Source organism: Schistocerca americana, chromosome 1 (assembly GCF_021461395.2).
Source record: "Schistocerca americana isolate TAMUIC-IGC-003095 chromosome 1, iqSchAmer2.1, whole genome shotgun sequence".
NCBI classification, from domain to species: Eukaryota; Metazoa; Arthropoda; class Insecta; order Orthoptera; family Acrididae; genus Schistocerca; species Schistocerca americana.
Genome location: NC_060119.1, coordinates 879,706,575 through 879,733,656, shown reverse-complemented (window position 1 = coordinate 879,733,656; position 27,082 = coordinate 879,706,575). Strand labels below are relative to the sequence as shown.

General features: G+C 44.4%; 1 protein-coding gene across 1 annotated transcript in view; it reads left to right on the top strand.

Moving 5' to 3' along the window:
* The window catches only part of LOC124614230, a 412,079-nt gene that overhangs the window by 14,125 nt on the left and 370,872 nt on the right, over nt 1–27,082 (top strand). The window contains exon 2 of the mRNA XM_047142926.1: nt 11,333–11,508. Within this exon, the coding sequence (XP_046998882.1) occupies nt 11,454–11,508 (55 nt within the window). The 5' untranslated portion in view covers nt 11,333–11,453. The remainder of the gene's footprint in view (nt 1–11,332; nt 11,509–27,082) is intronic.

Here is a 27,082-nt window from a genome sequence, read left to right as displayed (position 1 = left end):
TGGAACAGAACCTGACACAGACCTCAAAGTCGTGGCAGAAAAACAAAATGTTTGGCAGTGTACAAAGCATGTTAAAGCAGAAAAAATGCAATTTTTCAAACAACGAGACAGGGCCACAGGGGGCGTCTCTTGCGACTTACAGCATCGTCTGCAGGATACGATCATCCTCCTAGAGTAAAGGTGATGGAACTTTAAACCGGTCTGTGCGGTTGATCAATACCTGTATATTTAATAGGATTGTCACATTTGCTCGATGCCTGCACGCATGCGGTATCTGTTTTCGATATATGGGAGGAGAGAGGTGCAGTAAAGTTCTTATCTAGTGCTCTATTGGATGAAGTTAGTTGAGCTTTTATAGTTCGTAATTTTCCTCTGATGGATGGTACAGGATAAAGAAAATAGCATGTCAGGGAGATAGATGTGAATGGACATGGATCTGTAGTACATGTTTGTAGTTTGGGGGTGCACCAGAGTTACAGGAGCAAAAATCCTCATCCTTCTCTCAGTTCCCGTTTCCATCGAATAGTCAAATCACAGTCCTGTCATAGCTTGGCCTGTTTCTACGTGGTATGCAGAAGGTGGTAAATATAGTTTCCTCCAACTACTACTCAATTCCGACTTACATTGGAATGATCACATGCGCAAAGCTGCAGGGATGGTAGTGCAGAGTGTGAGAGGACATTTGCAGGAAGTATAGGGACTACATAAAGCGAGGCTGGAATTTTACTATAGCAGATAGGTTCAAGAGAGGTGACTCGTTTCGAGATATGAGAGTGCCAGAAATATGATTCACTAATGGCTGTAATCATTAAAAGACCCCTCCATAGGATACAATGCGGGTATATGCTTGAATGGAGGGACTTGATTCCAAATCCCAGACAGCATTTCTAGCAGGTAGCGCAGCATTAGAGATCAGAAAATTTAGTCTACATTTATTACGACCTCAGTCAGCACACCATCTACTGTTTGTGATCCTTCTCAATCAACCATTGCCTATAGCCCAGCGGATATATCACCAAACCTCTGACATGGCATTGAGGCAGAGTGTGTTACAAATACTGTAGAAATACCTAGCTGCGGTGGCGTGAGGGATTCGCAAATACCAGTTTCATACCACGTACCGTTGTTGAATCACTATCTAAATTGGGTAATTTTGTTACGAGGTTACACTGTCGGCGACGTGTAAGGGCACTGTTTGTCTGATACTATACACTCCAGCGTTCACAATCACGGTATCTGTCTGGACAAAAAACCACCTCATTCAGAGGTAGTGTCATACCTCTATTTGTAAAGCAGGTATAGATTTTAACATGGATACTTGTATGTACCTGTAGAACCAAGACTGCTTATGATATGGTTGTGTGTGTTTTTTTTTTTAACGTCTCGCTGTTTGTAAGACGTATATGCCTCTCTTTCTAGGATACAGTGGTACCACTCGAAAGAAAACGTATTAGACATGTCCATCCATCGTTGATTTTCTGTCAGTATTATTTAGTATTGCCAGCAATCAGTTATTGACGAAGTATTATACTTAATAGTAGGGGATGTGTGATAGGTTCGCCTTGAGCTTCAGACTTATAAAGTACGTGTTTGTGTTCCGACATGTGCAAAGGAATGTATGGGATTGGCGTGGGATACTGTGATGGCGAAGGGATACATATGCCAAATCATAAGAATAGTAGAGATATTTGTATTTCCAGAGCCACAGCCGTCAGCAGGATGTATTTCCAATACTTCGCTCATTGTCGAATGCCATTCAGCTGAAACGGGTATCCTAACATTTAATTCTAAGTATATCGATCAAATATATATGTGAACAATTTCGCAGGATGATTCTGTCTATGCGCGGTCTGTGGTGGTTCAAATGGCTCTGAGCACTATGGGACTCAACTGCTGCGGTCATTAGTCCCCTAGAACTTAGAACTAGTTAAACCTAACTAACCTAAGGACATCACAAACATCCATGCCCGAGGCAGGATTCGAACCTGCGACCGTAGCGGTCTTGCGGTTCCAGACTGCAGCACCTTTAACCGCACGGCCACTTCGGCCGGCACGGTCTGTGGTGGGGCTGATCCACGTTTCCCGTTAACGGCTGGAGCCGTCCAAATGGAAAGGCCTGTTGGAATGCACGAATGTAGCTGAGTTAACTGTGTCGACCTCCAGACGGCAGAATAACGAACTAATACTTAGTATGTGTTGGGTAGCTTTCGTGATCACGTGGAAATTTGAGAAGATTGAATAGGCACGTGTGATTGCGCTGGACCATTATTCCCTCCCATGTAGATTGTTCGGTTGACTGCTTCTGCACATTTCGCGCCTTTATTTAGTTGAGCGAACATCGATTGTGGTGTGTGCATCTAGCAGATGAAAGACTGGTTTGCTGGTTCTCTAGATATGAGAAACAAGAAGTTCCGACAGGTGGCGACACTATACCTGGCCTTCAGAATCGCGTCTGTAACGGAAGTGCGTTCCATGCGGAGAGCTGTCAATGAGTTTCTTTTGGTGAAAAACCAGAGCATTGCAGGTGTTCATAGGTTCTTGCGGAATGTACACTGATCAGCCAGAACATTATGACCACCTACCTAATAGCCGCTAAGCCCATCTTTGGCACAAGTAACAGCGGCGACGCGTCGTGGCATGCAAGCAATGAGGCCTTGAGAGAACGATGGAGGGAATGGGCACCACATCTGCTCGCTCAAGTCACCTAATTCCCGTAAATTCCGGGGAGGGAGGCGATGAATTCTGACGCCACTTTCAATGTGTTCGATCGGGTTCAGATTTGGTCAACACATCAATTGGAACTCGCCATTGTGTTCCTCAAACCTCTCCATCGCACTCCTGGCCTCGTGATATGACGCATTATCTTGTTGAAAAATATCACTCCCGTCAAGAAACACGATCGTCACGAAGGCGTGTAGTACGTGTTCTGCAGCCAGCGTACGATACTTCTTGGTCGTCATGGCGCTTGCCCGAACTCAACTGGACCCATGGATGCCGACGTGAATGTCCTCCAGAGCATAATGGAGCCGCCGCCAGCTTGCCTCCGTCCCGCAGTACAGATGTCAAGGAGCTGTTCCCCTGGATGACGACGGATTCGCGCCCTGCCATCGGCATGATGAAGAAGGTATCGGGATTCATCAGACCATGCAACGCTCTGCCACTGCTCCAACGTCCAGTGCCGATGGTCACATGCCCATTTCAGTGTAATTGCCGATGTCGTTGTTTTAACATTGGCACATGCATGGGTCGTCGGCTGTGGAGGCCCAAGAGTGTTCGATGCACTGTGTATTCAGAGACACTTTTACTCCGCCTAGCACTGAAGTCTGGCGTTAGTTCCGTCACAATTCGCCTCCTGTTTCTGTTTTGTCAGTCAGGCAGCCTACGACGTACGACATCTGTAATGAGGGGTGGCTGACCACCCCCAAGACGTCTAGTCGTGGTTTCATCTTGGTTCTGCCACGAGTTGAAGACACTCACCCCACCTCTCTTCGAACACCTGACAAGTCGTGCAGTTTCTGATATGATCGTGTCGTCCTCTTTCAAGCTCAAATAGATCGCGCTCATTCCCCATTCTACACACGGACCGCACGCTCACTGATACTACACAACGTGTGTCTGTCTGACTAACAGTCATTCCTCGCCAGGTGACGCCTGGGCGGGCTTATATAGATATACACTACTAGCCATTAAAATTGCTACACGACGAAGGTGACGTGTTATAGACGCGAAATTTAACAGACAGGAAGAAGATGCTGTGATATGCAAATGATTAGCTTTTGAGAGCAATCACACAAGGTTGACGCCGTTGGCGACACCTACAACGTGCTGACATGAGGAAAGTTTCCAACCGATTTCTCATACACAAACAGCAGTTGACCGGCGTTGCCTGGTGAAACGTTGTTGTGATGCCTCGTGTAAGGAGGAGAAATGCGTACCATCACGTTTCCGACTTTGATAAAGGTCGCATTGTAGCCTATCGCGATTGTGGTTTATCGTATCGCGACATTGCTGCTCGCGTTGGTCGAGATCCAGTGACTGTTAGCAGAATATGGAATCGGTGGGTTCAGGAGGGTAATACGGAACGCCGTGCTGGATCCCAACGGCCTCGTATCACTAGCAGTCGAGATGACAGGCATCTTATCCGCATTGCTGTAACGGATTGTGCAGCCACGTCTCGATCCTTGAGTCAACAGATGGGGACATTTGCAAGACAACAACCATCTGCACGAACAGTTCGACGACGTTTGCAGCAGCATGGACTATCAGCTCGGAGACCATGGCTGCGGTTACCATTGACGCTGCATCACAGACAGGAGTGCCTGCGATGGTGTACTCAACGACGAACCTGGGTGCACGAATGGCAAAGCGTCATTTTTTCGGATGCATCCAGGTTATGTTTACAGAATCATGATGGTCGCATCTGTGTTTGGCGACATCGCGGTGAACGCACATTGGAAGCGTGTATTCGTCATCGCCATACTGGCGTATCACCCGGCGTGATGGTATGAGGTGCCACTGGTTACACGCCTCGGTCACCTCTTGTTCGCATTGACGGCACTTTGAACAGTGGACGTTATATTTCAGATGTGTTACGACCCGTGGCTCTACCCTTCATTCGATCCCTGCGAAACCCTACAGTTCTGCAGGATAATGCACGACCGTATGTTGCAGGTCCTGTACGGGCCTTTCTGGATACAGAAAATGTTCGACTGCTGCCCTGGCCAGCACATTCTCCAGATCTCTCACCAACTGAAAACGTCTGGTCAATGGTGGCCGAGCAACTGGCTCGTCACAATATGCCAGTCACTAGTCTTGATGAACTGTGGTATCGTGTTGAAGCCGCATGGGCAGCTGTACCTGTACACGCCATCCAAGCTCTGCTTGACTCAATGCCCAGGCGTGTTAAGGCCGTTATTATGGTGGTTGTTCTGGGCACTGATTTCTCAGGATCTGTGCACCCAAATTGCGTGAAAATGTAATCACGTGTCAGTTCTAGTATAATATATTTGTCCAATGAATACCCGTTTATCATCTGCATTTCTTCTTGGTGTAGCAGTTTTAATGGCCAGTAGTGTAGTAGGTCGGTGGTCTTGTTATGGCTGATCAGTGAATACGGAGGACTGGCAATGAACAAAAGCCAGGTAACTCGGTGGATGTGGCGTCTGTCATCATCACAACAAGATCACGCGAAACAGTCCGGTCTCCCGAGTGCCGGCCGGTCGCACACAGCTGTGGCCCCTGCAATGTTGGAATGTGTGGGCTCTCCCATTCGAGGTTATCGACGGATCACAGTCAGACACCGCTCTGTGCAGCTGGACGTACCTGTTGGCAGTGCTGACAAACTCGTCCACCGGTTGCGATACTCAAAGGTGTGTACCCGCTGTGTGCCTCGCCGTCCAACAGAAGACAATAAGGAACGATGTTTTGCGCGTTACGAGAGTGATCGTGACTTTGTTTGTCGAACGTCATCACAGGCGGTGAGATATGGGTTCAGCACTTCGAACCGCAAGGAGAACGGCAATCCATGGAATGACTTCACACCACCTCTCCTCAGAGAAAAACGTACAAAGGCGCACCTCAACCGATAATGTCACGGCTACGGTCTTCTCGGGCTCTGAAGGGGTTATTCTGCTTGGTGTCCTCCCTCATGGTGTATTATGCTACCCTCAGCAAATTGAAGAAACGACTTCTGTATGTTAGTCACCACAAAAATGTAAACAAACTTTTCCTTCCCCATGATAACCCATGACATCACACAAGTCTGCCCGCCCACAAGGAGATCCCGAAGTTGCCTTAGACTGTTCTTGTTGATCCATCCTACAGCCCGGATCTCGCACTTCCCGACTTCCATTTGTTTGGTCCAAAGAAGGAGGAACTCCACGGGAAGGCGTACGTGGATGTGGGGAGGTTATTGATGCAACAAGACGTTTTATCCGACGTCGGCCACTAGATTGAAACCATGCGGGCGTATATGTTCTCTTAGTAAGGCGGCGTGAGGCCGTCGCATTGAACAGGGATTGTGCTGAAAAATACGAGTCTGTAGCCAAGAGAGTGGAGAATAATATGGTGTATTGGAATCCTGACACTAACTTGCTCCCAGAGGAAAATGTGTTGCATTACTTACTGCACGACCCTCGTGTTACGAAAATGGCAACACAGGAATGCAGCTATTATCGGTAACACATTCATTGACAATAATATGTCAATCAGGTTCAAGTTGAAAAGGGTATTTTTGTCACAGAGTGTGTCAATAGGTGCACTCCAAAGTTTCCATTTTTGTAATATGTAAGGTGTTTTGTTCGAGTTTTGAACCAGATGATGGTTTGTAACCGAAACGAATAGCACATTAAAAGAACCAAAAACAGCTGTGTGTTATGAATTTTGTGAAACATATTTGCGCTGTTGACAACTGTTTGATGGAAATGTTCATAATCCTTTTCCTTTCCTATATAATTCAGTGATGAGAATAAGTAAACAATTCACAAGTAAAGTCAATAACAATTATCATGGCGTTTATTCGCTGTAGGCGTACAACACCTTAGGATGCCTTCTGCGTAGCTACATCACAACGATAAATTGAATTTTTGCCATCAAATAATTGTCAAGATATATTTTTGCTAATTGACTCAGTAAGCTCTAATACTAAAATAAGGCCTAAAAAAAATCTGTTGCGCTAAATGAGGGTCTTAAAATGGCGGTTGTGACTTATATTTTCTGATAGCTGGCTTGTAGAACGAATACGACTGCAGCGATATTTCAATTACACGCGCAAGCGTCTCTGGAATCTAACCCAACTGAGAATCAAAGATAAGGAACTAGCGGAAAAGTGGCTCGAAATAAATTAATATGTTATAACATTATGCTTTACAGTACGAAATGTTCACTATTTTACTGCAATGCTGTTTCTGCAGTACAGTTTCTTATCTTAACAAATTAATGGCATTACGGTACATTTAGCGAAGCTGCTTTAACAGTCAAGCTTTACTTAGTAAACATCACAGAAAATTCGAGTCCCCCGTAGTCAGCCATGGATAGGTTCAAATGGTTCAAATGGCTCTGAGCACTATGAGACTTAACTGCTGTGGTCATCAGTCCCCTAGAACTTAGAACTACTTAAACCTAACTAACCTGAGGACATCACACACATCCATGCCCAAGGCAGGATTCGAACCTGCGACCGCAGCAGTCGTGCGGTTCCGGACTGAGCGCCTAGAACCGCTAGACCCATGGATAGGAATTTGAAACTTGCATAGTTCTGATGTTCAGCTAATTTAATTATAACTGCGCTCTTTAACGTAACTGTTGGGGCAAGTTAGTTTAAATGCAAACACTTCCGACCGCTCGTCGCTGATTGGCTGCTGCTCAACAACGGTGCATTTCAGAGCTACGGCTGTTTGGAAAATTTTGCCCAATTCGACGTACCGTACCCTTTTCTGACCGCATATTGGGTTGTTTTTCGCCAACTTGTATGTGAAGCATTTTGCTCGTTTCCAGACTGAACCTGTTTGGCCAGCTGAGTGTCAAGTAAAATTGAGTCGTTTTCTAAATTTTGGTACAAAGAAGGAAGAAGGATTTGGATTTAACATGACGAATTTGCCTTAAACGATCTATGGAAACCTTAAATTTTGGAGCTTGGAAGAGTGTCCAGTGAGGGAGGCTGTAAAGCTTCTGGACTCCGTACTCACGCAGGCAGTCTCGCGCGTCTGGAGTAGCGGTCTCTGCTATTCGTACTACAGGGCTACCGGCATACTGTTTTGTTGTACCAGCGCGGAGCAGGGCACTTCCATCATGTCGTTGATGGACTTCGATTTTTTCGGGAGCGTATGTGCAACGGGACTCACAATCGGAATTGAATCAGTAATGTGGTTTCAAATGGTTCAAATGGCTCTAAGCACTATGGGACTTAACATCTGAGGTCATCAGTCCCCTAGACTGAGAACTACTTAAACCTAACTAACTTAAGGACATCACACACATCCTTGCCCGAGGCAGGATTCTAACCTGCGACCGTAGCAGCAGCGCGGCTCCGGACTGAAGCGCCTAGAACCGCTCGGTCACAGCGGCCGGCTTAATGTGGTTTCTAGAATAGTTTTTCCTCAGATGGTATTACCTCTCAGGACAAATGGTTCAAATGGCTCTGAGCACTATGGGACTTAACATCTATGGTCATCAGTCCCCTAGAACTTAGAACTACTTAAACCTAACTAACCTAAGGACAGCACACAACACCCAGCCATCACGAGGCAGAGAAAATCCCTGACCCCGCCGGGAATCGAACCCGGGAACCCGGGCGTGGGAAGCGAGAACGCTACCGCACGACCACGAGATGCGGGCCCTCTCAGGACATTTAAAGGCTCTTGACATTATTGTTTGTCACCTAAATAGGTCAACCGTCGGAACAGTCTTGGCAAATAAACTATTTTTACGACTCAATTAAAAAAAAAGGATGTACGACGAAGGAATTACCCGTATGGGATGGAAATACACTCCTGAAAATTGAAATAAGAACACCGTGAATTCATTGTCCCAGGAAGGGGAAACTTTATTGATACATTCCTGGGGTCAGATACATCACATGATCACACTGACAGAACCACAGGCACATAGACACAGGCAACAGAGCATGCACAATGTCGGCACTAGTACAGTGTATATCCACCTTTCGCAGCAATGCAGGCTGCTATTCTCCCATGGAGACGATCGTAGAGATGCTGGATGTAGTCCTGTGGAACGGCTTGCCATGCCATTTCCACCTGGCGCCTCAGTTGGACCAGCGTTCGTGCTGGACGTGCAGACCGCGTGAGACGACGCTTCATCCAGTCCCAAACATGCTCAATGGGGGACAGATCCGGAGATCTTGCTGGCCAGGGTAGTTGACGTACACCTTCTAGAGCACGTTGGGTGGCACGGGATACATGCGGACGTGCATTGTCCTGTTGGAACAGCAAGTTCCCTTGCCGGTCTAGGAATGGTAGAACGATGGGTTCGATGACGGTTTGGATGTACCGTGCACTATTCAGTGTCCCCTCGACGATCACCAGTGGTGTACGGCCAGTGTAGGAGATCGCTCCCCACACCATGATGCCGGGTGTTGGCCCTGTGTGCCTCGGTCGTATGCAGTCCTGATTGTGGCGCTCACCTGCACGGCGCCAAACACGCATACGACCATCATTGGCACCAAGGCAGAAGCGACTCTCATCGCTGAAGACGACACGTCTCCATTCGTCCCTCCATTCACGCCTGTCGCGACACCACTGGAGGCGGGCTGCACGATGTTGGGGCGTGAGCGGAAGACGGCCTAACGGTGTGCGGGACCGTAGCCCAGCTTCATGGAGACGGTTGCGAATGGTCCTCGCCGATACCCCAGGAGCAACAGTGTCCCTAATTTGCTGGGAAGTGGCGGTGCGGTCCCCTACGGCACTGCGTAGGATCCTACGGTCTTGGCGTGCATCCGTGCGTCGCTGCGGTCCGGTCCCAGGTCGACGGGCACGTGCACTTTCCGATGACCACTGGCGACAACATCGATGTACTGTGGAGACCTCACGCCCCACGTGTTGAGCAATTCGGCGGTACGTCCACCCGGCCTCCCGCATGCCCACTATACGCCCTCGCTCAAAGTCCGTCAACTGCACATACGGTTCACGTCCACGCTGTCGCGGCATGCTACCAGTGTTAAAGACTGCGATGGAGCTCCGTATGCCACGGCAAACTGGCTGACACTGACGGCGGCGGTGCACAAATGCTGCGCAGCTAGCGCCATTCGACGGCCAACACCGCGGTTCCTGGTGTGTCCGCTGTGCTGTGCGTGTGATCATTGCTTGTACAGCCCTCTCGCAGTGTCCGGAGCAAGTATGGTGGGTCTGACACAACGGTGTCAATGTGTTCTTTTTTCCATTTCCAGGGGTGTAGGTACAGTAGATGTAATGTATATGCAGAGAAAAACAGATGATTACAGTTTCAGAAAAAATGGATGATTCATTCATGAGAAGGAGTTTCACAAATTGAACACGTCAACAACGCGTTAGTCAGCCTCTGGCTGTGGCGCCATGAGGTCTGTCCCCTTTCTGTGAGCCGTCTATTAACGGTCTTTGTAGTCACTGAAGTACCAGTTGTACGTCGGATCGATGAGAATGATGAATATGGGTCTCTGAGTGCTCGGTCCTCACCTTCTTCTCGTCTTTCTAGGTCGACTGCTTCCTTCTTGACGCCGTGTTCGGCCGTGGTTCACCCATTCCTGCGATTTTCTGATTACTCCAACCGGCTTCTTGGAGCCCAATTGCACGTCCTCTCTCAAATGCTGATATCTACGTGTATTGTTCTCGCACCTGTCTGCGAGGCACGTAGTTACTCTCCGACCGAGTACACAGAATGAATTTCGCCAGTACTTTTTATCCTTGTACAACACGTCCCCTGTTTACCATCCTTGCCAACAGCTTCACACATTCGTCCATCGACCGTCACAGTTTTCAATTTTGCGTTTTCCGTCGATACCTGTTGCAATATCAGTTTGTGTCCCTTAGCATAACTGCCTCGGAGTACATCGTATTTTTTCGCAGGGTGTATTTAACTAAGTTTTATCTTTCAAGACGAGCAAAAGAACTTTAAAGACGTAGATGTTAGTGTTTCTGTGCAGTAACCGAAATTTCACAACAATTATAAGACAAGAAGGAATGGTAGGTATTCGAAGGTGGCATTTTACGGGTCACATAGACACTAGCTGAGCTACCGCTGGTGAGAGAAAGGTGCTTCAGCGCGATTTTGTAGAGAGACGGAAAATTATTTTCTACTTTCCACCATCCCGCCGATAGCACTTAAGTTTGGGTGGCTTATATCAGGACACCGCTCAAGTCTGTGAGACACGTATCAGGCAAGGTCAACTGTGGACACTGAGCGTTTAAAGGTGGGGGTAGTGCAGATGGTCACAGACTACTTTGGCTTGCGCAAGAGTGTACAGCAACCGCTGCAAAATCTCGAAGAAAGACGCCTAGTATATCGTGGAAAACTAGTGGGAAAACTCTTAGAAGTGGTTCCTTCACCTCCCTTTTGCCGTGGGGCGCGTAAGAATAAGTGTGGACTTGTAACTTCTCTCCAAGAGGCGTATGGTGCTGTTTTCCGCACGGCTCGTTCCTGATTGTAATAGGCAGAAAATGCAATTACGATGTAATGGAAGCAGACTCTGCCTAGTTCTTCACAATTGTTTGCAGGCTACAGAGGTGGATGTGGACTATTGAAAGACGGTTCGAGACGTCGGATAGCGTTCGGTAGTTTTCGACAACAATCGGCAGCGGCCGTGCGCCTTCGTGCACCGTGAGAGCAAGATCGATGTTGGCAGGGCAGTCCGCGTGGCGGCGCTGGAGTCGGGCCCAGCGAGTCAGCCGAGCTAACGGACTCCGGCTGAAGAGTGAGCGCCAGCAGCAGCAAGAGCGGCACCACCACTGCCAGACACTGCCGACATGGACCGCCGGCCAATCATCGCCTTGCTCCTGCTGGTCGTCTGCGTGCACTCAGGTAAACCCCACGCAGCTCCCCAGCTTTTGCAGAATGCCGAGTCCCTGTCATAGGCGGGAACCCATCCACTGCATCGCTTGTTATGAGGGCACAGCTTAGATAACACTTCGCGTTCTTTTGAGAACAGCATAGAATGGTAGACAGCAGTTCGATGTTCATGACTTGGGGACGTTTTAATTTGTCGCACTGTATTAGCTACCATCAGCTACATTTGCCTGGGTATGCACAATTTAATGAATTCTACCCCATGCTCTACGATAAAACTAAAAAGTACTTGGCGCACAGCCAAACGTGAAAAAATATTCGACATGTATGACAGTAGGAGTGGCAGTATCTCGATTATGTAACGTGTGACTGGAACACGAAACTAAGATATTAACACAGGAGCAAAAATTTACACAATACGCGTGACGGGTAGTTTTCTGCATTTACGTCGACATGACTTGGGATGATGGCAGTGTGAGGTTTGTAGCAAAATCGCTGCAGATATAGGTATAGAACCAATTATCGCCAACAATTCGTTGCTTAAATCCATAGATGTGTGTCGATAGAGCAATAATTATCTTATTTCAATCAGCAATAATAAACAGCTGATTTATCTACTAATCAATGGCTTACTTTGCTGAGCGCGTGATATTGGAAAGAGACTATGCGACGACAACACGTACTGAAAAGAGGAAGTAAAAAAATTTGACGTCTCTCTTTAGTTTTTCACGTTCTTCGAAAAAAAGTGTTTTATTTCCAGTGTTTTAGTTGGACCATGGTTTTCCGCACAGTATTACGAACTGTTGAAGAGATTTTCGTCTCTCAATTTTTTTGAACTGAATTAAAATGAACATACCAAATTTTTTAGTTATAGATCAATTTTCAAGTGAAAAAATAATAAAAATTGTATTCCTTGATAGGCCACCTACTGCCTTGCATAACTCATTCGTAAGAAGTCGTCAGTTTTGTACGTATTCTCTGAAAAAGGTGGCTTTCAACGCTCTTCTCTGCCTGAGTGATACTTTAATGTTAAAATTTACTGTTCTCGATGTATACATAGTCTATGAGACTGGCAGAAAGTTCTTTCCGAGAAACCCGTTTTTAAGCCTCTGGCAAGCATCGGTCTGCGCATTTTCTCAGCTTGTGCGAAGATAGATACCAAAGTGAATATAAGTTCGTCTCTTCTTTTACATATGTGTGTGATAACTTTTAATTTTAAAATAAGTATTTGAAAAAAAAAAATGAATTGACTAGACGATAGGAGGTTACTTTCCGGTAATGTCACTGGCATCAAAGCACAGTTTGAGTGCTCAGGTTTATAGAAGTACTTCGATAAATGCTAACCAATTGTCTACTCCTCTAAGCTCTAACCGTACATGGCGCTTAAAAAGATGCTTAGACACGAATTTCATTATTGCCTGCACATGTATTTTGCGACCTGCTCATCCTCTGTCTGAATACCCACCGTCTTTTTATTGCCCTCTGGTTGTGGGCATCTTCTACCCTCCATTTGATATAAAGACTTTAGCTCTCGTGTCCAAGAAATATTATATACTGCACCACACACTTATACTTTAGATGTCCGCCAAATAGCAGCAAGTGAACGAAATTTAAAGACCAGAATGAGCAAATACTCACTACAGTTTCTAACTTTCTATACTCCAAAACTGTACCACAATAAGCTTCATCCTACGCCAAAGGTAATATCGAGGCGTGGACGCACCTATCTGATTTGAATACTGCTCATCCGGCTGTAAAAGCCACATTCTTCAAATCTTTAAATAGCGCCTCAGTTGTCCATATAGGCCAGAGAAAACTCTTTCAGTCCTAATAAAAAAAATCTGGTAGAACGAGGGATCGAAACTGTGTCCCCCATGTGCCAATGAGGTACGCCTGCCAACAGAAAGAAAAACTGTTCAACTAATTACCTGCCCGGCGAGGCAGAGGACCTCAAGTGATAATAGTCGCTGAAGGTCTAGACATATCCTTAATAGTTTTTGATGACATAGCTTATTTACGTCATTTTATCTGGCTGATGAATTTCCTTAGAAAATACACTAGAGTTTCATATTCTTGTGGAAAACCTGACCTAGAAAGCAAACTATTCCCCTGTGGCCTTTACCAAGGAGAGTTCTGTTCTCTGTTGCAATCTTCAAATCAATATGGGGGGGGTGTATGGGTAGATGTAAATGTATTTTAAAGACGACACGTTAATTGTCTTTAAAAAACAATTCTTCATAATTTTCTTAAAGAAACGGACGTTTCTAATTTAATACATTATGTACCGATTATTCATTCTTCGCGGTCGTACATTACTTCAATTAATTCTCATTACCAATCAGTTCTAGCTGTAAAATATTTAATACGGGATACTCATATAGATTTTCGATTCAATGGTTTGTCGTTGAACTACCATGTCTTTTCTTCCTTCTACACGAAAATCAATATATACTGCTGTTATAGATGATAAGAAGTGTTTCTGACATGAAGAAGGAAAATTAGTGGCCATTATGAACTTTATTAACCATACCGAGCCTCTACACCGATTTCAGGTCTCTCTCGAAGCCACATCAGACGATAGAATGCCTATCGCGAGATTAAACTGGAAGCTCAACTGGAGATCCTAGCTCAGTGCTGACAAAATTCTTCGCACCTGGTGAATCAAATGTTCGGTACTGAGTAACTGATATATGTTACAGGACCGGCCGCCGTCTCCTATTACTAAAATATACTTGAGAACTTCTGTGCCTTGATCAGTTGGTCCTTATTTTTTCGTAGGTGAGTAAATGTAAAATTTTTCACGGTGACCGTGGCGACTGAAAAATTCGGTCAAAGCATTTACTTATGTCTACTGTGGTATTTTTTACCTTAGTTACTAGTCGCTTAGGCTTCCTAGAGTCTTTTTGCATGATTTCACAACATCTACAAACCCAAAACTACGAGCATGAGTACCTTCAATCAAACAGTCTGTCCGGAGACACAGTAGCAGGAAAGTTTCACGTACATCATTCACAGATTTTACAAAACACTCATAAGCAAACAAAACTCCAGACAACAAATATAATAAAACAAACAGCCATAGAAAATGAATATAACACACATGTGATAAAAAAACTCAGTCCTTAAGTACTTAATACATATGGAAGGAAGTCACCATGCACATATAAACTTCAAACAGCAACCCATGAAAACCTAAGACTAGGCAACAACAACGCACAGGTACAACAGAACAGGACTTCCCTATAGAGCAAAATTGTACACAGGCACCTACAGTAACAAAATAGTTCACAAAGTTGCTAAGATGTAAAAGAAAAGGGAACTAAGACTGCAGGGAAGATACCGCGCAGACACCACGACGCAGAAGAAACGCAGACCTCGTGACACATCCACAGACAAATTCAACAATTCAGACATTTATCCACTCAGATGCCACTCTTGTCAGTCCATTTATGTAGATCAGATATCCAGGCACTCATTATCAGAGCCCGGAAAAACATCATCTCCTACTCCATATTTGCTAATCACTTAAGTGATCACAGCCACTTGACCCGCAATGTCATAAGTGGCCTTCACAAACCACGCCTGAGGTTTTCATATTCTCTCGCTCTCTATGTGCAAAGTATTAGTCCTACAGAAAAAATTAACATCACCTTTTTGGTAGTAAATATGATGTAGTTAAATTTTGAACCGGGATACGTTTGGGCTAGAGGCCGTAGTTTTCGAGTTATTAGAAAGAAACGTACGAAATTGATCTTCAGACCTCCCCCCCTGCCCCATTCTCACAATCAGCTCCCACCGATCAGGATTGCTAGATGTTGTTCATGGCACGTTTGGTCTTGTTGACCAGCCTTACTACTCCACCGGTTTAGTAGAGCACTTACAAATTTTAAAGCTGACGTTTATGTAAATTTTACCCAGTAATTTTGTGAATTTTAACAGCGTAAAATAATCAATTATATCGTTGTACTCGTAAGACCTTCTGACTGCGAAGCTACTGTACTTGTAAGGGCTAAATTTGGATCGAACTGTCAACATAATTAGTTTTAACGTAACGTTTACAGAATTATTTTTTCTTTCATTACCTTAACGGGCACCTCTGAATTAATAATGTTAACGAAATAGTCGGTGGCGTAATGACCGATTCAATAGAGACCAAAAACGATTGAATATCGGGATCAATAGAGACCAAAAAGATCGAATATCGGGAATAGTTCGTGTTGTTGCGAATATTTGTACAGTGTAGGAGAAAGTACCACGAACAGTATACTAGAAATCCTCATTGGTGAGCATTGAGTGTAGGAGTGGAGGTGCATTTGAAAGTAATTTTTATACATTTTTCTTGAACAACTCGAAAACCACGGCCTCTAGCGAAAATGTATCCAGTATAAAATTTAACTAAATTAAATTTTGTACAAAAAAGGTTCTTTTCATTTTTTAAATTGACCTAATAGTTAGCGCGCAGTGAGCGAGAGAACACTATAATCTCGAACGCGGTTTCTGAAGGCCAGAAACAACATTGCGGGTTGCATAAAACGACAGCGGTAGGGGCAGCTGACTCTCACTGTTTATACGGAGAGAGAGAGAGAGAGAGAGAGAGAGAGAGAGAGAGAGAGACTAAAATACACTCACAAGCTATACCAAAAACTTATCACTGACAAATACTACGACGTACACCGAGCAGTAACAGCAGGGATGCCATTTTAAATTATCAATACATATCACTCTATAAAAGGTACACAATTCAATACATTGAAAGAATTATACAGACAGGACAATACAGACAGACCGAAATGTTAACATATACTATCCAATATTCAGCTTCATTTATTGTATGTTTCCATAAATTATTCTAGCATGTCCACTTTTCTAAGAAGGCTAATAACTTTAATTATATTCCGGCTGTCTTCTCTGCGATCTTTAATTGTTCTTCCTTCGGATTACGCAATATAGTGGCTGAACTAAGAACCTGTACCTAATGCTATTTAGGGGCTGACCTCTCGCTTCCGCACGTCTGTAGTCTTAACTAGCAAGTGATGCAAAGAAATCTTAGCATCTTGTGGTTTTGCTGACCACTCCAATACCATATGATCAAAGGTGTCCAAATACTATTTCATCTTCGAACAAGGTCCCACATTAAGTTTTGCAACAGTGAAGCTGGAATTTTTTTTCATTCTTCTTCATGTCTGCTGTAAAACTGTCGCTGACTTCTGGAGAGAATTACGACGCTCTAGTCTTACGTAACGGTTTTATATGAGGCTGACGTCTGGGACTGGAGCACGCTAGTCTAGCAAATCTGTTTTTCTTCTAGTCATGAGGTAGTGTGCCCTGCTATGGGACAACAGCATTATCACATAGACGTGGAAGGTATCTGATTCCAAACTGTTAACGCAGCTCGAAAAGGTGTTGTTGTCTAAAAAGTTTTCTAATTTTTCCGTCTGCAAAACTAGTGCTCCGTTCTGAAATCAGGAAGGCAAACACCGCACTGTCTTACCACCCCTCCGCTACAACGCTCATCTAGGATGAGTAACGTTCGTCAGACACCCACCACTTTCGCACATGTCCATCTGAGTGGCACATCACGATCTGTGGCCAGTCGTTGTACAATAGCTTCTTCCAATTGTCAGCAGATCAGTGGGATCGTTGAGTAAGTACTCTAAGATACGTAGCTTTTTCTTCGAGTGCTCATTTGCAGTGCGGTTTCAAAGAAATTGTCAAGCACTAAGCGCTATTGCCACTCCACATATCGTTTCCTCACTGGTCCCTGTACCTGAACCGCAACCGAAATCCTCTTCAGTGGTTGACAATGATGTCTGGCGAGTGATTCGTGTCCACAAATCGTCTTCTCACTAGTCTCTATACCTGAACTGCAGCCGAAGCCCTCTTCAATGATTGGCAAGGTTGTCTGACGAGCGATTCGGGTATTTTACGTTAGGGTTCTACGGTTTACGGCAGTTAATTTCTTTGACCTACCAGAGCAGTGGTCGCGTTTGGTATCTCTATTACGTCTGCACTGGTCAATAACATCGCTATGAGTGGATTTGGGCACAAATAACTCCAGCAAAACATCTAAAACTGAGTGTGGAAACTTGTGGACCCCTTAATGATACCAATTTGGAACTGACTAAGCTGGAACCGTTCACTCATTCTGACAGGAGACACGTATATGGCGCTGAAACGTTATCTCTGCAGGCGCATACCTTCGGGAGCGTTTCCTGACCTCACGCGAAGAGCGCTCAGTGAGGTGGTGGGCTGATTTCGGCCACGTACTGTACCTAACGCGCCGATAATGATGATGTTTGGTTTGTAGAGCATTCAACTGCGCGGTCATCAGCGCCCGTACAAGGTCCCAATTTGTACACAGTCCAATCGAGGCACCGTCACGAATGATGGCACAAACACCCAGTCCGCGGGGAAAAAAAAATCCCAACCTGACCGAGAATCGAATCCGGGACGCCGTAATCCAGAGGCAGCAATGCTAGCCACTAGACCGCGAGCTGCGGACTTAACACGCCGATGTCCCCGTTTGTGTATTTGCATAAGTGCCCAACGGCACATAAAGGTAGTGAATTTTGGAACTTCTGTAGATGTCGGAGATCGATGCACGACTCTTAAGCATCCCACCCTAACAGAGACCGCAGTAATGCGTCCCTTTACGAAGACCAGAGATTTTAGCTGCTGCCATATGAACAACGGGCCGTGACAGCTTAGGCGGAGAATGGTAGGGTAGCAAAGTGTTTTAGCTTTCCTTCTTCGTATTACATTTTTGGCGATGAAACCATCCTAGCATTCTCCTTAAGTGATTTAGGAAAATCTCAGAAACCGCCTTCGGGTGGTCGCACGAGAAATTAAATTTGTTAACTATAAAATTTATTTCACTCAATACTCACTTAGATTGATTAATAGCTATACCGATTTCGATTGACTAGTCATTACCAATAGCCTATAAGTAATCTTGGCCGGTAGCTGCGTCAGAGATACTTGTATTGGCTATTGGTAATGACTTGTCAGTAGAAAATGGAATACCTATTAAATAACGTATGTGAGTATTGACTGAAATAATTTCATATTTAAAAGCAATGTGGTGGGAGGGCCCTCTACCAATAACATGGAAAATATCAACGAATTCAAACCCTTTTCTCCTGAATAGTAGCCCAGTGCCTCAAGTATTGTGGCAACAGTAATCTTTCTGACCGCATGATCGCAGCTACTTGTATACGGTGCACAACATGCGAGACGGGTTCATAACCTCAGTCAAGTGGCGTTCTGCTTATTCCTTCGAAGTAGCTCATTCTCAAGAAACAATGTCTTGTTTCACGTCATTCAGTACCAACAGCTAGAAGTAAACCAAATACACCAGATATTCTGAATATCTAGAGATGGACTTCATTGGCATATTTGTTATTGCTCTTCGTCCCTCATCAGGGTTTATTCAGAACGCGTGTTGTACCTTATGTTATACATCAGCACGTCAATACTCTTCGTCCCTCGACAGAAATTTACTTCGAGGAGGAAAAAGGTTGGGGCCTATGTTACAAGAAACACATAGTCATATAGCCCTGTAGCTGACAGCGACCGTAGTTGCCAATCTGCAAGTTAGCGTGCCACGTAAACAGTTGTTTAATATCGTGTTGATGGTTTTGTTAGAGTAGTCCGTTAACCATCCAATAAAAAAGATAAAAGAAATTTCAGCGCAGTGCTAACTGTAGGATCTGAAATGTTATTGCAGTTAACAGAATTACAATGAAACCTTTTGATGGACTGGTAGATAAAAATTACAAAAGACCAGAAAAATTGTCAGGAAAAAACACAAAATATTTGCTAGACGCGAGTAATGGTGCTCCTGTCAAAGTTTCGTGACTAACATATCTATTCCTCTAACAAACGTGGGAATTTCGTGATGTGATCTCAATTTGCTATGTACCTCTCAAAAACTGCTATTGCTTACATCTCCAAATCGCGATAGTGGAGATTGCCAATGATTACCAACGCACTTAATTAGAACCACCACGGCAACCATTCATCTGGTGTGGCACGGCAGTGTGTACGTGGAAACACAGCAGTTGCCTAGTTTCAGCTTCCTTTTAACCAAACATGTCTAACAATACGATCGTTACGTAAGTCATTTACAGTTCAAGACAATGTTTCGTTGATTTGGGGGAGGGGACCAAACAGCGAGCTCATCGGCCACATCGAATTAGGGAAGGATGGGGAACGAAGTCGGCCGTGCGCTCTCAAGGGAACCATCCCGACATTTGTCTAAAGCGATTTACGGAAATCACTGAAAACCTAAATCAGAATGGCCGGACGTGGGTTTGAACCGTGGTCCTTCCGAATGCGAGTCCAGTGTGCTAACCACCGGTTTAAATAGACAACTGAAGTTCCACTCCATTACAAACAGATCACTAGCTCACATTCAATATTTAAAGGCATTGTTGAATTAAGTACGTACGTTTGATGAGTTTTTCTCGTAGGCTGTTTCGACAAATAGTTCCATTGGCACTTAATGGGAGTGTGAGGACGCTGCCAAATCGAGGACTTTCTGTTACGCGGTTTGGAGTTGTCTCGCTGATATGTTTTGTAATGCCTTAAGAGCTTTAAATGTGTAACAGCAGTTTTGGCCCACAAAACTATTTGGCATTAGTTTCTGTTCAGAGTGCTGCAATAATTGGCCACTATTACCGACAATTTTTCAGGGCTTTTGTCTGGCTCCTCAGGAAACGTGTAATTGTCCAAAATGCATACCAATCGGATGGACACCCTCTTCCAGTTAGACTCTGTCCGAAGTTGTCTGTGAGATATGCCGTGCCCCGACCATCCAGCTGCTCTGGAGCACCGACGTTCTGAAACCACAAACGAGTGCTCAGTTGCAAGAGAACGTTCTCTAGAAGTTCATACGAGGTATTGGCCAGAAAGTTCAAATACTATGCACCATTCAAACGTTCTGGTAAGATGTGTGGTCCAATAAGGCGATCTCCAGGATTCCAGCCCAACTGTTCACTGAGAATCTGACCTGGTAACTGCTCGTATAGGTAGTGCGTGGATTCTCAGCCTAATGGTGTGTATTACGACATACTGTCAGTGGAACAGCGACCGATACAATACTGAAAAAGTTTTTTTAGTCAATTGTTGCATTTTATTTATTTTACCTACTGGCTACCGGTTTCGGTACGTAGTACCATCCTCAGGCCATCCTGTGATCAAAGATTTCGATAACATCAGTACAATAATGCCAGAGCAATTTACAAAATAGTATCCTCTATGACAGCAAACGTATGGCACACAGTGCATCTTAAAATACAGGGTGGCGCACGAAATGTGTTACCAATTGTTCCCTTCACAATTTATGACACACATTAGATATCCCGCTGGGATCTCTATAGCAGTACCAGCAGAGATTGGAAAAACAATTGAGTTACGAAATGACGTCTAATTCACGATGCTGCCGCTAGGAGACTAGTAAGCAGCAATGGCTGTCAATGGAAGACTGACGACACAGCAACGATCGGCAATTGTGTTACTTTTTCATGAAACGAAAAGCTTTGTTGTGACTCAGAGGCGTTTTCGACAACAGTTTAACACACGATGGGTCCCTTGCAAGAAGACCATCCACAGGTTGTACTATAAATTTGTACAGGGAGGAACAGTATTGGAAGCGAAGCGACCTCGGCCTAAGCCTCTATGTTCGCCGGAGAATATTGAAGCGGTACGAGTTGCTGTGTAGAGAAGTCCCGGGAAATCGTGTAGAAAGGCAGCAGTGCCACTGAGAATATCCAAACTCTCCGTTCAACACATTCTTAAAAGTGACCTCCAGATGTGCCCATACAAGATGACCTGTGCACAGAAGCTCACTGAAGAACACAAGCAGCAGAGACTACTGTTTTCTCAGTAGGCGGAGGATATGGAAGAAACTCTCAACGACGTTTGGTTTTCAGACGAGGTGCATTTTCATTTAGACGGTGTGGTTAACAAACAAAATGTACGCTTTCGGCCCACTGAAAACCCACAAGTGCTTCATGAACGACAACATTATGCTCCGAGGATTACAGCGTGGGCAGCAATTGCGTCACAGATTTATTGGACCCTTTTACTTTGAAGAAACTGTGAACAGCGAGTGTTATTTGAGCATACTTCGCAATAGCTTCATTCCACAGCTTCTTGCTACTGCCTTGTCCTTCAACACGCAGTGGTTCGTGCAAGATGGAGCATAGCCACATCCTGCAAACACTGTGTTGGAGTTTTGACACGAACATTTCATGCGGATCATTTCACTCAGGTTTCCAGGTCGCTTCAATGGCGGACAAAATTGGTCCCCCAATAGTTCAGACCTCAATCTATGTGACTTTTTTCTTTGGGGGTACCTAAAGGAAAAATTTTTCCCGAAACGTCCACATGATTTAATGGAGCTCGGAAGACTTATTCTTCAAGCTTGCAGTGAAATTACGGAAGACATGTGTCGTAGGGTAATCACTAACTTAAAAAAAAAATGGTTCAAATGGCTCTGAGCACTATGGGACTTAACATCTGTGGTCATCAGTCCCCTAGAATTTAGAACTACTTAAACCTAACTAACCTAAGGACATCACACACATCGATGCCCGAGGCAGGATTCGAACCTGCGACCGTAGCAGTCACGCGGCTCCGGACTGAGCGCCTAGAACCGCGAGACCACCGCGGCCGGCACTAACTTCAGTGTTCGTTTGGAGGAAGTTAGGAAACGAAATGGTGGACATATTGAGCATATGCTGAGTTAGAACAAATCTCCATCGACGGCTCTTCATTGTAGTATATGTTCCTTTTAGATTGTATTGACAATAAAGTTTATATTCAAAAACAAAATGCTAACACATTTCGTGCGCCACCCTGTATGTAGGTGGCGTCTTACCCCTGGCACTTAATCGTCGCGCTAGCTTCCCAAGTAGGTGTGTGAAATGCTAAGAGAAAAGATCAATGGTGAGCTTTAAACAGGTGTAAATTGCGGCTAGCAGTGATAAGAATGCCCCCTATTTACATAAGGTTTTCTTTACCTCTTAAAAAAAATGTCTCGAGTGTGTAATTTAAAATTAACAAATTACGTAACAAAATAGGCCCCACTGCAGTAAAACATTAAAAGCATAATAGCGAAGTTTACATTGTACCTTTATATGCAGGGTGGAGCAAATAAAAGTGTCCCGATGAGTGGTTACGTTTGGACGTGAATGTGACACCACGTGGCACGCACACTATGTGTACGTCCGCCACGTCATCAACACCGGTTCAGAGCGTAGTGTGGACTGTATTAGTGTGGATGGAGCAGTGCAAAGGGGAAGATGCTATTTACAGTGGAGCAGCGGGTGTTCGTTGTGGAAAGTTACGTGACAACGAAGTCGTGGAAACGATATGATCAGTCGTATGTTCATAAGTTAATGGTGTCGAAGTGCCATGCAACGCAAGTCCGAAAATGGCGTCAGACTGAATCTGTTTTGAACAACTCAGGAAACATTCCGAAACGTGTTTGCACACAAGAAAGTGTGGCTGCAGTTCACCAGAAAACGCTTCATAGTCCTTCCAAATCAAAAAAATGGTTCAAATGGCTCTGAGCACTATGGGACTCAACTGCTGTGGTCATAAGTCCCCTAGAACTTAGAACTACTTAAACCTAACTAACCTAAGGACAGCACACAACACCCAGCCATCACGAGGCAGAGAAAATCCCTGACCCCGCCCTACCAAATCAGCTCGACGCTTGTCGCAAGAGTCACGTCGATCACGTGGACGAATACTCCACCTGGACCTGCACACCCGTCCCAAACGAGTGTCTGTTGTTCATGAATTAAAATCAGCAAATGCTCCTGGGCGCCACTAGTTTTGTGATTGGCTGTTCATTGAGATAACAATGAATGGCTTGGACATGGGTCTACTCTTTACGTCTGATGAAGCCTGGTTTCACCTGAGTGGTTATGTCAACTCACAGAATCACATGTTCTGGGCAGAGTAGAATCCCCATATTTCCACGAAACACCATTGCATGATCAGAAGTTTGGGGTTTGGTGTGCAGTATCTGCACGCCGCACTATTGGTCTCATCTTCTTTCCTCACTTCGGCACGTTACGTTGCCAACGTTTTGAAACCATTTTTGTCAGAATTAACGGAGGAGGAAAAGATCTACGTTTACCTCCATCAGGATGGAGTAACTGCCCTTACAGCCGGCCGAACCTTAGAGAACATTTACACAAACTTCACGCCTGACGGAGTAGTGAGGACAGGTCAGTCTGCTCGCGGCCCTAGCTGGCCACCGACGTCATCTGAACTGCTGGTGTGCGATTACTTTTTGTGGGGAGCCCTCAAGTCTAAGGTGTATCGCAACAGCCCTCGTAGTGTTCAAGAACTGCAGCAGAACCTTTCGGATGTGACTGTAGCGATGCAGCAGTACAGATTTGATCATTCAGCCTTCAGCAACTTGCTGACCAGGGCCCAGCACGGTGGCCACTTTCAGCATTTGCTATAGTCAGATTAGTACTGTATTTCCTTTCCTCTACTGTGTTTCTTGTGCCCGGAACTCTGTGCTCTGGACCACTTATATTTGCCCCACCCTGTACAATTTGCACCACCATAAAACATCGATCTAGCCATGAGTCTTTAAATTAAGCAATTGTCGTCGTCGTCATAGTTGTATATATTAGAAGTACAAAATTATAGTTATTGGAAAGAAATTATAAGATGTAAACTTGGCTAAACAGATTTGCTATCTTGCTTTTAATGATAAATGAAAAGCACCAGTCTGCTTTTCATTTATTATAATGTTGTTCTACCAAGAACCGACGGAAGATTATGGTAATATTGCTTTTAATGTTTTATTACAGTGGAGACTATTTTGTTATGTAATTTCTTAATTTTAAATTTTATGCTCGTGACATTTTTTAAGAGCTACAGAAAGCCTTCTGCAAATAGATGGTACTCTGATCACTGCTTGCGGCAATTTACATCAATTTAAAGCTTAACACTGGTCTTTTTTAATAATATTTGACATACCTACTTGGGAAGAGAGCGAGACGACTGCGTGCCAGGGGTAAGAGGCTACCTATAAATTTTCAGGTGCACTATATACCATACGTTTGCTGTCATAGAGAATACTATTTTGTAAATTGTTCTTGCATTTTTGCACTAAAGCTATCGCAATTTTTGATGACAGGATGGCCTGAGGATGGTGCTGTGTACCGAAATGGATGCCGGTAGGCGAAATAAATGAACTGTGACTATAATCTAAAAGAAACATTCTCAGTCTAATGGCGGCTGTAGGAACTTTATTTCACATTTCTGGCTATGGGTTCCTTGTATCAAAACGTTCAAAAATTCGTGCTCCAAAATCTCCCAATATTTTAAAACGCCATTCTGTTACACCCTGTATACAAACATTCTGAGAAATTTCTTCCTCAAATTAAAAACGATGTTTGATATCAGTGGATTTCTTTTGGCCAAGAATACCCTCTTTGATTTTGATATTCTGCTTTTTATGCCCTCCTTACCATGTCCGTCCGTGTTATTTGGCTTCCAACGTAGCAGAATTCCTTAACTTCGTCTACTTCGTGGTTCCTAATTTTTGTGTTATCGCTAACCTCATGTCTAGTACTCCTCATTACTTTATTTTTTCCGCGGTTTACTCTTAGTCCATATTGTGTACTCATTAGACTGTTCATTCCATTCAGCAGGTCCTGAAATTGCTCCTCCTTTCACTGAGGACAGAAGAGTTGCGGCGAATCTTATCAATGATTTCCTTTCGCTCTGAATTTTAATCCCATTCCTGAAACTTTTGTAGCTGCGTCGTTGCTTCTTAGGCGTAAGGACTGAACAATAGGGGCGAGGACTACATCACTGTATTACGCCCTTTCTAAATTAAGCGCTACACTGTTGGTCTTCCATACACTATATGTATTATTACACACACTAAGAGATTCCTGACAGCCCACTGAACGAGCTTTGTGTGAAGTGGAACTATGCAGTTGAGAATACGTAAGTTAATGGCACACAGGATATTCGCAGCGTAGATGTTGTCCATCGGAATGAGCCAACGGAGAGAACTAAGAAACCGAGAAGAGAACGTGACTGGAGGAGCCAACTGGTTTGGACTGTTGCTCAAGAGTTTTCACAGGGCCAACATGTGTCCATGGTTCTATTGGAATGGATCGGAATATTCAACAAACGCCAAAACCAGCCTTCGTTCAGAAAGATCAGTATTGAGCTTTAAACAGATGTAAATTGTGACTGACATGGACCTCTAAATCATAAATAGTACCGTGCGAACAATTCGTCAGACACACTTGGCATCTACTGCAGAAGACTTTGATTGCAACTGAGCAATGGAGATCAACGATGGTGCAGTCTGCAGAGAGACAAAATGTCTCCGTTTTCATATAGACCGGCTGCACAGAAGGCAGTGGCCACAAGAAGGAAAGCGAGGAGTGTCTTAGACTGGTGCAAAAAATGCTGACATTGATTTGTTGGGCAGTGGAAGGAGGGCTCATAGAGTAGTGAGTCACAGAAGATGACGTGGGATCCAGGCTGGCTTGTGTGGGCGTGGCAGGCGCCTGGCGGACCGTTTGCACCAGAGCGTGCTTCTGCGGCGATGGAATTAGGTGGAAGTGGTGATACGGTGAAGGGCTCTCTTTCCTGATTATAGCGAGAGTTATTACTTTCGGTTGATGGTTAATATTGAATAGTTGCAGTAAAGTGAAAAAGCTACTAAACCCTTCTTGCCTAACCGTATAATGTGTACTAGTCTTCGTTATCATTAAAGTTGGGAAAAGAGTGAGACACATATTCATGCGTAGTTTTCAGTGACTTTACGTGATTGTTGCAACAACTCAGCTGTGTTCTCGCAGTCCAATTTGTACTCCACTTCTTCACACTGTGGTCCGGTCGAGTAAGATACACGTGCTGAATGTGGGAAGACGAAACAAAAACGCGGCTGTGCTTTGTGTTCTTTCCATTCCTCCGGCCCTTTGTAACACAGATCGCGGCTCACATTGAAATAATGGCCGTTCGCGGACATTTTGTGTGCTGCCCCTTTGCACAGTTGCCCAGAATGAGAGCTGCAGAATCGGCTCTCCTGTTAGTACTTCCCGTTATTTACACGAGAATGACTAATGCATTTCACAATCTTCTAGGTACTAGTTATTGTCAATTCTAGCGACTGAAAAAATTTTCAGATCATGTCGTTAAGGCAAAGGGAGAAAGTACAAAATACGATTATAGTGCCTATGACATGTAGTTCAACTCGATATTAATAACGAAGGCGATGAGTTATGCGAACGTGAACCATCATGGTAAAATTCCAGCAGTGAATTAATTGCTGCGTCCATAAAGACCTGTACCACGAGGGCTATAGCCTGTAATTAAACATAAATAAAACAGTTTTCTCCGTGAGTCATTTATTTACTATACCACTACGTGTTTCAGTGGTTCAAACTATAATCTTCGCGTGTAAACTACACAGCTGCAATCTTAGTATTAATGAGGACTACAGAAACCTTTTCACAACGGCAGGCCAAGTAAAAAGCAGGTTACTTTTCCTACTTCGTTAGTGATAGAAAATTTTCCTCAGAGATAGCTTTGT